At 51.5% G+C, this 14,627-nt stretch overlaps 1 protein-coding gene across 1 annotated transcript in view; it reads left to right on the top strand.

Moving 5' to 3' along the window:
* Nucleotides 1-5,383: 5,383 nt before the first annotated feature.
* LOC111150918 (tenascin N) overlaps nucleotides 5,384-14,627 on the top strand; it is a 51,829-nt gene continuing 42,585 nt past the window's right edge. Inside the window, exons 1-5 of the mRNA XM_022508606.1 lie at nucleotides 5,384-5,903; nucleotides 7,138-7,512; nucleotides 8,010-8,273; nucleotides 12,195-12,380; nucleotides 13,586-13,675. Coding sequence (XP_022364314.1) covers nucleotides 5,498-5,903; nucleotides 7,138-7,512; nucleotides 8,010-8,273; nucleotides 12,195-12,380; nucleotides 13,586-13,675 — 1,321 coding nt within the window. The 5' untranslated portion in view covers nucleotides 5,384-5,497. The remainder of the gene's footprint in view (nucleotides 5,904-7,137; nucleotides 7,513-8,009; nucleotides 8,274-12,194; nucleotides 12,381-13,585; nucleotides 13,676-14,627) is intronic.

The raw sequence follows: 14,627 nt of genomic DNA, 5'->3' as shown, positions 1-14,627 counted from the left end.
AGCCACAGTCTGTGTATGTGCTGTTGGTCTCAGGAAGAGACCCAGAGAGTGCGGATGCGACTAAGCCTCTGTGGAAGAAGACTGGAACTTTAAAATTATTTAAATACGTGGAAAACCACATATTAAATGAAGAAAAGGAAATGCAGCATTTTCATATGCCTCTCTTCATTATTATTCAGCTGAAACAGTGTGTCATCAGAAGCCCCCCACACCTGTGTGTCTATAGTGATGCTTTAAAGTCATTCTGGGGGTTGGCTGTGTGGTTGGATGTGGGGGAGGCAGGTCCTGAATTTATGCCCTTGTGCCTATCTTATCTTCTCACTGTGCAGGAGCCCACGTATTCCAGTGAAAGGGAAAGGAAGGGCTTTTTGTGAGAAGGGGCTTCATTGCTGTGGTGTAAATGGACGTCTTTGCTTGATGCTCAGGAAAAGCTTTAAAAGAGCTTAGCACAGAGCTTGACACATCGTAAGAGCTGAGAAAATGGGAACTACCATTGTCATCACCCATTTGAGCCCTCATAAGGTAGATCAGTATTTGGTTGATGGAGCAAAACCACCACACTAGCTTGTGACCACCATGAAAAGGTGACTGAGTGCGGAGGCTGGATCAGAGACACCATGTGTTAGCTTTTCTAGCTTGTGGTTCGTGGGCGGAGGTGGTGGAAAGAGCTCTTCAGGAAAGGGGTCTTGCGTGGCGGTGTGAGTCATCTACAAGGACTTCTTGGGCACTCACTGGGTGTGGTCCGCTAGACCTAGAAGAGGAGGGGATGGGGGACTGAATGATGCCTGGAATGCTCCTGTATTTTTTTTTTTAAGATTTTATTTATTTATTTGACAGACAGGAATCACAAGTAGGCAGAGAGGCAGGCAGAGAGAGAGGAAGGGAAGCAGACTCCCCGCTGAGCAGAGAGCCCAATGCAGAGCTCGATCCCAGGACCCTGGGATCATGACCCGAGCCAAAGGCAGAGGCTTTAACCCACTGAGCCACCCAGGCGCCTGGAATGCTCCCGTATTAAGCCTTATCACACAAAGCCAATTCTTCATTCACATCCACACTTGATGTCTCCTATCCCGTATGGTGTATGCCTGGGTGGAGAGTTCAGTGTTGCAGGGACCAGAAATAAAAGTGTTCTTATGTATTTGGTTTGTCCGGAGTGTGACCTAGCTGAAAGACGACAGGCTTGTGCATCTCCCGTACTTGCATTACTACAAGAGAAAGAGATCCAGAGGCGACATGAATAGGTTGAGGTGTCTAGCCCAGGATGAGGTGAGCCAGGCACACAAGAACTTCCTTTCCTGGGCCGAGTACTTGAGTCAGAATACCTTGGGGTCATGCAGGGCCCGTGTTGGGGGTCACTGGCAGGATATGCCCAACAGAGTTTGGGGAAGGAGTGACAAGTTTGCCAGGTGACATGTGTGATATCAGGGCTTCCCTAGCCAACATCTGCCCCACTTTCCTTCGTAGTTCAGTAATGTCCACCCTGTCATTTGAGGGCAGAATATTAAAAAATATCTTTTTAACTCTACTGGAAATAGATGATACCATTTTTCTAAAACCCAAATCAGTGCTCTCATTTGCTTGTGGTTAATTGTAAAGGCAGGATGAGGTAATAAGGGAACCAAAGAAAGCCCCAAATTTAAGTAGAAAGGTCTGTCATGGTGGCTAGAAATTGGCTGCCACTCTCTTCGCTGTAAGTAGTGTTTTTTATTTCTGACGAGGGTGTGCATCTGTCTTTGTGGAAAATGAGGTGACGTGGAGACCATCTGCCCTAGAGGACAGGGCTGTCTGGGACTCAGGGTCCATTCTTCTCCTCTGGCCCAGCCTTGGTTGACATCTCCGCCTACAGACACAAGTCCTGGTCTGCTTTGTGTCTCTTAGGAAGGCACTTCTCCACATCTTATGAGAAGCGAGCAGGATTTAACCTTCTTGTTGGGAGAAGAGCTAATTATCTTTCTAGGAGATCATCCTTGGCACTGCTCAGAGGAAGTGCAGGCATAGGGTTTAGTTACAGAGCAATTCATATTGAATTGAGCATCCAGTAAGCCTTGAGTTTCTTTTATTTTCAGAAGACCCCCTCTCTTAATATTATAGGCAAGAGGACGTTGGTTTCTTTTTCACATGGAGTAATCTTCTCACTGGATTTTTTTTTTTTTTTTTTTTAATCTGGGGCAGTGCATAGAGCAGAGAGATGAAGAACACTGATAAGCAGAGTGGACAGATCTGGTGTTTGATGTCAGCTCTGCTCCTTACTAGCTGTGTGGCCTGGGGCAAGGTACTTAACCTCTCTGAACACCTGTAACAATGAATGATATCAATGGACTCCCAGGATTTTGAGTGAGAATAACATTTATAAGGTGCCCGGCACAGTCCGCATCATCTAATAAACACATACGTGAAAAACCTAGGTGCTATTATTACTTAGTACCCAAAATATGACCTTGGCCAGGATTGTGTAATGAGACCGGAGACACAGAAGGGATGGACATATTCATGGCCACTGCCATGCCTGGGATGACAGGGATGTCTGGGTGAGGAACACACATACAGAATCTGGAGCCATCGGCGTGTGGCCGGAAATTGGAGCCGCAGGGGTGGGTGTGGCCATCAAGGGAAAATGAGTAGAGCACTGGCCGCAGAGCCCTGTGACACCAGTGTGTCTCCCAGGGCAGAACCAGGAGGACCAGCCATCCAGCTGACAGTTGGCAGCACACACCTCAGAGAGCCTTTCTGGAAAACCAATGCCAGGCCATCTTTGTCCTGAGTTTTAAAATGCCTCTACCCCCCACTTCCCCATGTCCCCTACTGTCCCTCTGACAGTCAGAATTAAAGACAAGATGGGAGTCAATGAGTCTGATTCTGGGGACACCTGGTTTCCTGTGGATTCCCATAGGCACTTTCCGTGGCTGTAAACGCCCTTGGTTTCACACATTCCTACAGCGTTTACTAAGTGATTCCTCAACCGAAAAACATGTCCATTCGGAAAGTTATCCTGCATTTTCCTGGGTGACATTTGCTGCCCTGTCCGCCCCCACCACCCCCACTCTGATGGAGCTCTGTCTCTGGTCAGACATCTGTGTAGGAACAGCGCTGGTGAGGTCATCCCATCCCTATGCTCCTACACCAGGCGAGTCTCTCCTGCCATGCGTTGGAAGGAAAGCCAGCAGGCTTCTCCTCTCGCTCATTACACTTGACAGAAGTGCTAGGACGAGGATCCCTCCTTCCCATCCTCTTTTGAACAATCACCCTGCCCAGGGAAATCTAAGCTCAACTCGGGGAATCCAAGAGGCTGCAATTAGCGAAGACATCTTGTTACAAGCGACAGGCGGCAGAAGGGCCGGCGACACTGAAGGCTCCTGCGAGGGCTTCTGGGGTTTCTCATATTCCAGGCTTCCAAAAACAAACACCGGGAGACTGGGCTGCGCACAGCCTTGCTGCGGTTTATGGCAGGAGTCTGTGGCTGTTTTGCATTCGTGCAGAACTTCTTCAAAAAGCCATCTGTACTCCATTTGCTTCTCAGAAGAGAGGGAGCCATAGGGTGGGGGCGGGGTCTGGATGGCAGGAGCCTGCTTTCTGGCTCCACTGCTGCCTAGGAAGGGGATTTGGGAGGGAAAACTCCATGCTAAGAGGTTGCCTTTGAGATCAGCATGTGCGGCTATTGGAGGAGACGGAAGTATTGGGGGGGTTGTTAAGGGCTCAGTTAGTGGCCACTGTGTAGACCGAGTTTGCAGCCTTGTACTTTCGCTGCATAATCAAGGGCATACTGCTTCACGCCCCTGACTCTCAGTCCCTGCCTTGGGGAAGGAACAGAGCTCTATGTGTGACTGTGTTATCATGGGGTTGAACTTCGGAAGACAGCAATTGTGAAATATGGTTATTTCTACCCTATACCTGCCTTCCAACTCACTCTACTGGCCCTCCCCAAACCCCTTCTCCTCTGACAAAAGTCCCAAGCAGATTCCAGAGCTGCCTGGTCACTTTGGGTATTGGAAGAGCACCCTCTTGTGAAGAGGGGGTCCTTCCCAATAGGAAAACCTCTCTCTTCCATCCAGGCCCCCCATGTTGTCAGTGTCTGTACCAATACTTGAGAGTCTTGAGTTGGTCACAGACGCCCTGCGGCTCACTTTCCAGCCGAGGGCTGTGCCATGACAGCCCAGCTAAGAGGTGTTCTGGTGAATGTGTGCCCCTCAATAAATGCGAGGCCAAGGCCCTGGCTAGGGGGCCAAGGCCCTGGAGGCCCCTCCAAGACTCTCCTGGAGTCTTCTTGGCCTTGGTCTGATAGTGGTGAAGGATGTGTCATTCTGGAGAAGGGCTGGGGAGGCATCCTTTACACACGGATGGAGCTGAAGGCTCACACATCCTGGGGCCAGGCTAGAGGTGAAACCCAGCAGCCTGTTCCTGCCCCAGTGGCCTGGACTGACTGACAAAGCAGGCCAGCTGGGCATGGATGGCTTTAAGGGTGACTGAACCCCTTGGCTTGTGTGATTCTGTGCTCCTGCCTTGGGAGGGCTCCAAGGAATTGGCCTTGGGTCCTTTCCTTAGGAGGCTGACAGCCTCACGGGGAGACAAACTGCGCGCAAGAGTAACTATAACACAGGGTAAACCATCAGGAGGCCCCCGAGGAGCCGACACATTTCTCAGAATGCTCAGCATAAGGAGAGCTAGTTTCCACTGGGAGTGAGATGGGGGGCGGGCAGGAGAGAAGGCTTCATGGAGAAGGCATTTGCGTTGGAAATTCTGCTCTTTTACTGGCTTGAAGGCAGAGGTGGTGAGGAGAACTCTGGCCCAGCATCTGAGTACAGGCTCTGCCCTTCCTGGCTGTGGAACCTGGGCCCACGAGCTTGATCCCTTGAGCCTTGGTTTTCTCACGTGTGCAAAGCAGCGTGATATGGGGTGACGAGCACGGGCGCCGGAGCTGGATCGCCTGCTTGCAAATTCTGCTGCTCTTGGCTGCTTGCCTGTGGGCAAGTCATTTTAGGCTGGCCGAGCCTCAGTTTCTACATCTGTAAAATGGGGTACAAATAATATACTCCACGAAGGATTGTTGTGAGGATTGAACTGGTACACAGCATTCTCTCTACGTGCAGGTGTTCTGTAGGTGGTGTTGACGGGGCAGGTAATACTAGGAGCATGGTATAGATTAGGGCTGGGGGCAGTTGAAGCCTGGTCACAGTAGGCCCTTTATAGGAGACAGTTGTTATCCTTGTTATTATTAGTCAGGTGAGTATAGAATTAGAGTGAAGAGGTGGGTCTCCTAGGTACTGAACGGTGTAAGCAAAGCCAGGAGGCAGGAATGGACAATGTGTGAGAAGGAACAAAAACTTTGGTTTGGAACCTCAGGACCTACAGGATGAAATATGTCTGTTGGTTTCTCAGCCTCCTGTGGGCTCCTGGAATCCACTCAAAAGTCCAGATTCCATCCGCAATTCCCCATGGCTTGTCTTTCGCATCTTTTCTGGGTACAGGTCTCCAAGAGGGTCTGCTCCCTGTCTCTCCGAGGATGGGTCTCCAGGGGACATTCTGCTTCCCCCTGGGGCTCCTCATTGGATCTGTGCTTTCGGTGGCATCAGCCCCAGCCACTCTCAAACCTCATGGCTGCAGCGACAAGGAGCAACAGGTCACCGTCAGCCATACCTACAAGATTGACGTGCCCAAGTCTGCACTGGTCCAGGTGGAGACTGACCCTCAGCCCCTCAGCGATGATGGGGCCTCACTCCTGGCACCTGGGGAGGCTGAGGAACAGAACATCATCTTCAGGCACAACATCCGCCTGCAGACGCCACAGAAGGACTGTGAGCTGGCAGGCAGCGTCCGAGACCTCCTGGCCCGGGTGATGAAGTTGGAGGAGGAGATGGCGGAGATGAGGGAGAAGTGCAATGTCCACCGCTGTTGCCAAGGTGCTGCTGGTGAGCTTGCCACCCGGTATTCATTCAACAAACCCTCACTGGGCACCTGCTATGTGCCAGGTGCTCTCTGTGAGTCTGGCGGGCGGGCGGGGGGTCTTGTCTTTTGAACTAGCTCCAGGCAGTATCTGTAAGCCTCAGTAGACAGGGACCAGCAACTCTTAAAGTGAGTCTGGACTCCTGGGTTTAGGCTTCTGGGTGCTCTTTGTGGATCCAATCTCCACGGGAAGGGGGAACAGTGGGAAAGAGAGGAAAGCTGGTCGGCCCTGGAGCTAGACAGGACCTGGTACAAATCCAGTCTCGTCACTATTTAGTGGCGTGACTCTGAGTAAATTCCTGAAGTTTTCTAAACTGTTCAATTAGGATAATTCTATCACCTAGTCCAGTTCTGAGAACTGCAGACACTGTACAGAAGTTTCCTGGCCCGTGGTAGATATTTAGCAAAGCGGACCCAAATCATACCGGGTAGTATGTTGACATCCCTTTCTATGCTGGGGGAAAAGCCACGGTTGAGAACATCTATATACCGGACAGACACCTGGGTACCAGGGCCACCACCACGAATGACACAGCACGGACGGCAGTGGAGGAAACTCCCTGACAAAAATGTCTAGGAAGGAAAGAGGGTGTTCTGAGAAGCAGGAGCTGGGCTGCTGACTGGCCAGGGCCTCCAACTGCCTCTTGCTGCCTGGGCCTAGAGAGGGGAGCCTGGGGGATCCCTTTTTCCACCCCCCCAGCCCCAGAGTGTGAATGGCCTATTGGGGGAGCTTCTGCCGGCCCACTTTTCCAGGCTTCAGTGTGGGCAAATTTCCCAAGGAGCCAGCCTTGCTAAGGTCCAGCCTGCTCCCAGGCAGCCTGGATCTCCCCTGCCTGCCCCCTGCCCCCCCTCCCCAAGCCTGCCCCTCAGCACAAGCCGGCGCGCTGATGCCCGGGCTGGAGCAGTGCTCGCGCCTTCATGGTTAGGTCCTCAATACTTACCTCTATTTAGAGCGGAGGGAACCAGAACTCACTTGAGCACTTGGATGAGAAGGGAAAGGGATGGGACTTCACGTGGCATTTGGGGAGTGAAAGGACACGTCTGTAGCTGCCGCAGGTCGGAGTCTGGCCCAGGTTGGAAAGGGCAGACGCCTGTCTTCATCCCAGGCCCTGGCCTCCTCGGAAGGAGGCGGCGAGAGGGCCCCGGCCCTTGGTGCGCTCGGCCGCCCTCACCCCCAGCCTGCTCTCCTCTCGCCCGCAGGTGGGAGCCACGACTGCAGCGGCCACGGGACCTTCTCCCCCGACACCTGCACCTGCCGTTGCGAGCAGGGCTGGGAGGGCGCGGCGTGCGAACGGCCCGCCTGCCCTGGGGCATGCAGCGGTCACGGGCACTGCGCCGCCGGCCGCTGCGAGTGCGAGCCGCCCTACGTGGGCGCCGACTGCGCCTACCCCGCCTGCCCCGACGACTGCAGCGGCCACGGCACGTGCGTGCGCGGCGTCTGCCAGTGCCACGACGACTTCACGGCCGAGGACTGCAGCGAGCGCCGCTGCCCCGGCGACTGCAGCGGCCACGGCTTCTGCGACACGGGCGAGTGTTACTGCGAGGAGGGCTTCAGAGGCCTCGACTGCGCCCAGGGTGAGCCCACCGCGAGGCCTGACTCTCTCCTTTCCCCGCCCCGCGCCGGTGGCCTTTAGCTGTCGGGACACCTGGGCCGAGCAGGGAAGCAGCCTCTGGTCCACCTCGGAAGCCCCGGGGTGGGGGTGGGGGGCTTGTAAAACACAGATTGCTGGCTCGGCCGGAGATTCTGATGCAGGCGGCCCGGGGTGGGGCCCGAGGATCTGCATTAATAACCGGTTCCAGCGGCTATTGGTACTACTGGTCTGAGAACCAGCCGTCTTCTGTGACCTGATGGCGCTGTGTGTGTGTGTGTGTGTGTGTGTCTAGGGGTGATCGAGTGGGCGTCAACTCCCCCACCATGTAGCTTCCGGTGGGACGAGGGTGCGGGGGTGTGGTGGGTGGTCCAGAGTGGTACCTGCCACCAGAGTTAAGTATATAGTGGGTGCTCGGTGACGTTGGTTGTGCCTTTTTGCCCCTTTCCTCCCCTCCCCGCACCTCTGGTGTTCTGCATACAGTGGTGGCTCCCCAGGGCCTGCAGCTGCTCAGGAGCACGGAGGATTCCCTGCTGGTGAGCTGGGAGCCCTCCAGAGAGGTGGACCACTACCTCCTCAGCTACTACCCTCTGGGGCAGGAGCTCTCTGGGAAGCAGATCCAAGTGCCCAAGGAGCAGCACACCTACGAGATCACTGGTTTGCAGCCTGGAACCAAGTACATAGTTACCCTGCGCAACATAAAGAAAGAAGTTTCCAGCAGCCCACAGCATCTGCTTGCCACAACAGGTGAGGGATGCCTCAGGTTTCGCAGGGAAGGCCCTATTTAAATTTTTTTTTTTTTAATTCATTTGACAGAGATCACAAGTAGGCAGAGAGGCAGGCAGAGAGAGAGAGAGAGGGAGGAAGCAGGCTCTTCACTGAGCAGAGAGCCCGATGTGGGGCTCGATCCCAGGACCCCGGGATCATGACCCGAGCAGCAGAGGCCTTAACCCACTGAGCCACCCAGGTGCCCCGGAAGGCCCCATTTTAAATGTTTTCTCCCATCGTCCCCCCAAATACCTAATACTCAGAACATTGCCCTTGTTTGGGGTTGCAAAACATGGCTGCTGCAGTCCTGCTTTCTGGAGAAAAATCTCTCAGCTTTTCTTGGCTCCCTTCTCTCAGTTCTGCCAAGGCAGTGATAGAGCCTGCTGGCCTGGGGCCCAAGGGGTCTTCTCTGCTCCTGAGATTAGTAAGGTCTGAGTACCCTGTGGCCACACCCAAGCAGCCAAGGAGGCTTTGAGGCCTCGAGGAGGCTTTGAGGCCATTCAGCAAACTGGAGTTGGGACGGGTGAAGGTTTACTGAAGCCACCTGTATCAGAGTCATCTTAGCAGGAAAGAGAGAGGGTAAATAGTAATTGAAGACAGTTTAGGGAAGAGGCATGGGTGGATAGGATTTGGCTGGTAGAACACTCTAGAACTAGCATCAGTGGGATCCACCCCAATCTGAAGGAGCAGGGATGGAAATTGGTTATAGGAGAGGGCTGTCTGAGAAGGCAGTTTGGGTAGAGATGCAGGCTATCTCTCATGGCCTTACCAGAAGGGAGGGAAGGAGATCAGGAACTCTCTATCCTGCCTTCTGAGCTCCTGGTAACTCACTGGTTGAACGTAACAAGAAGCCAGAGGGCAAGGGGATCTGACTAACCCAATTCATAGCGGTCATCGTCTGGGATACACAGGAGGACAGAAGATGGATTTGGGGAGATAGAGTCTCCAGTGTACCACCAAATATTACCAAAGTGTTTGCAAAGACAAACCTCGTGGCTTACTGTTTTAGAGATCTTGTTTTCTCATGAAAGTTCTTAAAGCAGCTTAGATCTTCAGGAACTTGGAGAAACCCAGTTAATCTGAGTGATTCTGATCCCTTCATTCACTCATCTTATTTTACTGAACATCTACTTTGTACCAGCCACTGTTTTAGTTGCTGATTAAAATCTACCGCTGCCTCTACCCTTCGCTAAACTCCTGGGGAAAGATCCAGGAGACCCAGGTGGTTGGGCTTTTGGGCCCATCGTTTTCTTTGCAGAAGCATCAAGCTGTCTATCCTGTTCAGTGGTGGGGATAGGGGTGGCTCCATGTTGGAAAGGGCCATGAAGGACCTGTCATCCTGGGGGTATAATCTGTGATTGCCTTTCTCGACCCCCTCCAGCCGTAGGCCCCTTAGGACACCCCTGGAGTCAAGCAGGTTGGGTTTATTGGCTGTTGGTGTGGGACAACACACCACAGGATCTGTGTATGTCTTAAGAAGAGCATTAGAGGGACGCCTGGGTGACTCAGTTGGTTGGGCAGCTGCCTTCGGCTCGGGTCATGGTCCCGGCATCCTGGGATCGAGTCCCACATCGGGCTCCTTTCTCGTCAGGGAGCCTGCTTCTCCCTCTGCCTCTGCCTGCCATTCTGTCTGCCTGTGCTCGCTCTCTCTCCCTCTCTCTCTCTGACAAATAAATAAATAAAATCTTAAAAAAAAAAAAAGAAGAGCATTAGAAAGGACTGGAAAAGAATTGGGGCTTGTGTTGGATGATTGAAGGCAGTAGGGGTTTGCTTTGGCTTGCATGCCTTCGTCAAGAGGAGTTAACTCCATGACTGGTAACTTAGTGAACCTTTTTTAGAAAAAGCCGACTACAGGGAGGCTAAAGCCATCATCAGAGAAGAAGGGTAGTCACTCATATTAGTCAGGGGAGAGAATGTTGGGTTGTTTTTGTGGTTTGGACAGTATTCCTGCTTTTGCCTGTATTCAGACATGATTACAGAATGGCCTTCTTTTGTCTTCAGCTATCATGACCACACGGTGGCCTTTCTGATGCTGATGTTCTGTGAAATCATTTATGCTCAGTGAGAGTGCACCCAAGCTAACCTGTGAGAACCAGGCCAGGTCCCCACAGTTGGGCTGCTTTTCTCTTTCTCTCCATTTTTGTCTGTCGCGGCCTCTGTCTTTAGTGCCCAAAGCCTCCCAATGAAGAGCAGAGACAGCTGTTCTGAAAGTCTTAGTAACCCTCTTGGCTTCTACACTAGGGACTTGTGAAACCTTGTAACTGTGAAGCTTGTCTTTCTTTCTAATCTGATCCATGTTAAATCCTTTCTGCTTCCTCCTCAGGGAAACCCCAGTCTGAGAGACACTTATCCCCATAATAATCTTGAATATTTTCATTAAGTCTCTGCTTTTTCATTTGTGAGCTGTATAGGTCCCTTCTGTGATCCTTGAGTCACTTTCATTACTGACCTCTTGACCTGTTCCTTCAAGGAATTCCTATATTTGAAGGAAGAAGCTGGAGGCTGGGAGATGGAAGCCAGTAGGTTGGAGGAAATTCTTCAGAGAAAAGGCTCTGTGAGATTCTTGTTCATAGCAGAGTGAATCAGAAACATTCAGACCCGAGGGACCTCAAGAGCACCAAGTTCACCCCCTGCCTGATGCACAAATTCTGTGTCCCATGTCCTTTACAAATTCTCTGTCCCATGCCCTTGACAAGGGAGCACCAACAAGGCAGTGAAAATGGGTATGTGACCAAGGAAGGGGCAAGGCTGAGAGCTTAGGGGCTTCAAACTTCAGGTCAGATGACATCCATTGGATATGGCTATTGAATATGGCCATTGGATACAGCCATTGGAACCCACCGCTCTCAAAGACCCAGTCCCCTCCCCAGCCACCGCCCAAAAGTTCTTCCCTTGGAACCACATCAGTGATCAATTCCTTTATATGAATCATTATAATTTCATTTTTTTTACAAGTGGAAGGGTAAACATTTAGTCATTAATACTTGGCTATGAATAAATAAGTACAGTAACTCCGATAACTCTCCTCTGCAGGCTGGACAGGTTGGGCAGCTGAGGTCACCAGGTCTAAACTCTGGTAGAAGGCACAGCGAAGATACTCAGGATGACCAAGTTAAAATTCACCTATTTTATAGTTTTCCCTTATGTTAGTCTTTTTTTTTTTTAAATTTATTTAACAGACAGAAATCACAAGTAGGCAGAGAGGTAGGAAGAGAGAGAGGAGGAAGCAGGCACCCCGCTGAGCAGAGAGCTTGATGCGGGGTTCAATCCCAAGACCCTGGGATCATGACCTGAGCCAAAGGCAGAGGCTTTAACTCACTGAGCCACCCAGGTGTCCCCCCCATGTTAGTCTTTACAGGAGAATGTGAGTGGCAAAGAAGGAGCTGTAATTTGGGAGATGGAGGAAGAGACTGGTTGTATTATCAGTATTATACTCGAGATAATTTCAAAAGCATTCCCACACTTTACATGGGAGAAGCTGAGCTTCTCCTCTTGGGATTGTCTTTGAGGGCACGGTGCTGCAGCTAAAGGGTGTGTTTCATTCAGAGCGGCCTGACCCCCGGGTCTGGAGGTTTGCGTGGCTGGTTGGAGACGTGTGGTCCAGGGCTTGGCCCATGGCGGCTTTGACAGGGAGGGCAGCATGGCATCTGATGGGATGGGATGGGAGGTAGGAGGCTTTCTCAGAAGATAGTCTTTCCTCCGTGGATAATGTGAGAGCCAACAGTTTATTTGCTACTTTGGTAGTTTTAAGACGCCTGTTAAGGATATGTGTGCTGGGGTGAAGCATGTTCTTAGTGTGTCTGGAAAGGCCACTGACCTTACTAGGCCAGTGACTGCTCCAGACCTGCCTGAGCTCTTCTCTTCACTGCTTTCTCCCACCTTCCCTGACACCTGACCTAGATCTTGCCGCGCTTGGTACTGCGTGGGTGACGGATGAGACAGAGAACTCTCTTGATGTGGAGTGGGAGAACCCCCCGACGGAGGTGGACTACTACAAGCTGCAGTACGGCCCCCTCACAGGGCAGGAGGTGGCCGAGGTCACTGTGCCCAAGAGCAGTGACCCCAAGAGTCGCTATGACATCACCGGTAAGAGCCAACACTGGGGATGTGGGGTGTTTGCCGTGGACGCTGCGGTGGGGACAGTGAGCACAGAGGGTCCTGGGGCCCTAGGAATCCCTTGAACTCTGACTCTGGAAACTCCCAGACAAGACCCCAGTTGGTTGACCCGCAGAATGGACTCTAGCGTCCCAGAGCTGACTCTGGAATCTCAGAGCACCTGGCTGACAGAGGACAGCCCAATGTCCTCTTAAAAACCCTGTCTGTGTCTCAGGGTGGATATGTCGGTGTAGACATTCCTGTCGGTGTAGACATTCCTTTTGAAAGAACTTTGTGTGTGTGTGTGTGTGTGTGTGTGTGTGTGTGTGCGTGCGTGTGTGAGAGAGAGAGAGAGAGACTGGTTTATTTGGCATGCTGCATGGAAGGAGTGATGCTGGGAGGCCTGGGTGGGGAGATCCTTGTCCCATTTGACCAAGTCAGTCTACTGAGAGCTGAAAATCTGATGGCCGCTAGGGAAACAGGGCCCTGCAGGGCTGGCTCACATTTTGTGACTCCCAAAGCTTGGAGAATTTTCAGGGCTCTCTTTAAGGAATATAATACACAATCATGAATACCTAAAGAACTACCCTTGGAGGTAGCCCAGGCAAGGGAGGGGGCCCTGAGCTTATTAGCTCCACGGTTTCGTCTCCTCTGCTGTCCGCTCTGTGCCTTCCATCTTGAAAGGACATCTTGGGCTTCCCAGTGTCTGCAGAGCAGAGAGCAGCGTGCGTGCCTCCCACATGCTGCTCTCTGCTTGTACTCTGCCACGGTCTATCTGGGCCACATAGAGCAGTAATTCCAACCACAGCTACAGAGAAACAGACAAGAAAAGGCAACGCAAAGAAGAAAATCATGGAATATGATTAGGCTAATTATTACAATGAGGCAGAAAGAAACTTTTGAGGGAGAAGGATTGTTGGGGCCAGAAAGCCAGTTGGGCTGTAAATAAAATTGGGAAATCAGTGCTTGGCGGCCCAACAAAGGAGTTCCCTTATGTTCACTTCATCTACTCTGGCCCCCTGCACCCCTTGAAGCGCCTTGATGGTGCCTCGTACTCCGGGCCCCAGCACTCTTTCTCTGCCTTAGATTCCTCTTGGGGTGAGAAGCACCCCTCCCCCAATGAGGGAAATCCTTGGGGAGAGCAGGGTTGGGGGTGAGGGTCTGGGGCCCAAACTCATCAAGCTGCTTGTTGGCAGGTCTGCAGCCCGGGACAGAATACAAGATCACCGTTGTTCCCATGAAAGGAGAACTGGAGGGCAAGCCAATTCTCCTGAATGGCAGGACAGGTAGGAGCAATGTAGAAGCACTGTGCCCACTTGTCAGGTTTGCTTTCTGATATTTTTCTTGGCTGACTCCTCTCTGGATAAGAACGCTGGGATTTGTATGTACTGACTTCTTTGTGTACTGACTTCTGTTTTGTGGGGCTGGGGAGGGGAAGGGAACTTTTCCTATTTGAAATGTGTCTTACCGTTGAAAATCTCCCCCAGGATCTTGGAGTCAAGGGGAAAGACGATTTCTGACACCTTTCTGCTAGTTTTATTAGCTTTTACAACTGGATTATTTTTATTCAGTATCTTGGACCGAGGCACACAGACCCCTATTACCTAATACAGGTGATCTGTAATTTTTTTTTCTCTTTATTCCTGTGTTTTTTCCTGATGATCACACGCAAACACTCTGGTTTAAAATGTCAGAAGATTTTAAAGACTCTCACATGGAAGCAGTGGTATATTTAACATCTGTGGATTGTGAAAACATCTATAGTGACAGATGTTATAAATTAGTAACATTTGATGATAGATTTGTCATTTCTGAATCGGAAAAGAATTCGAAATCTCTGTAGTCATATATGCAACCAATCCACGTAGCTCTGAGTTTTGAGCCAATGCTTCAGTCCGTGTGGAAAGGTGTGTCTCCTGCAATGGCAAAGCTCTTGCCACCCCAAGGTGGGAACCGGTGAGCTAGACGAGAATGCCACCGGGGGAAGGCTAGTCCTCGAAGCCGACCAAGAAGGGATCTTTGAATTTCGAGACTTTCTTGAAATGCATTTTAGTTCTTTTCTATTCCCTCTTGGCAGGAGCTGGCCAGGGTGGTGAGACCGTGCAGGAATGGAATTCGCTATTTCGGGTTGCCTAACAGATCGCATATCTGTAGTGTGAAAGCTAGAGTCAGACAGTTGTGAAAGCTAAGCTGTAACTTCATTTAGGAATGAGACAATACAGACTGTGCAGCCTGCCT

This window comes from Enhydra lutris, unplaced genomic scaffold, assembly GCF_002288905.1.
Source record: "Enhydra lutris kenyoni isolate GAN:26980312 unplaced genomic scaffold, ASM228890v2 scaffoldscaffold24, whole genome shotgun sequence".
NCBI lineage: Eukaryota > Metazoa > Chordata > Mammalia > Carnivora > Mustelidae > Enhydra > Enhydra lutris.
This window is presented reverse-complemented; position numbering and strand designations above follow the sequence as displayed.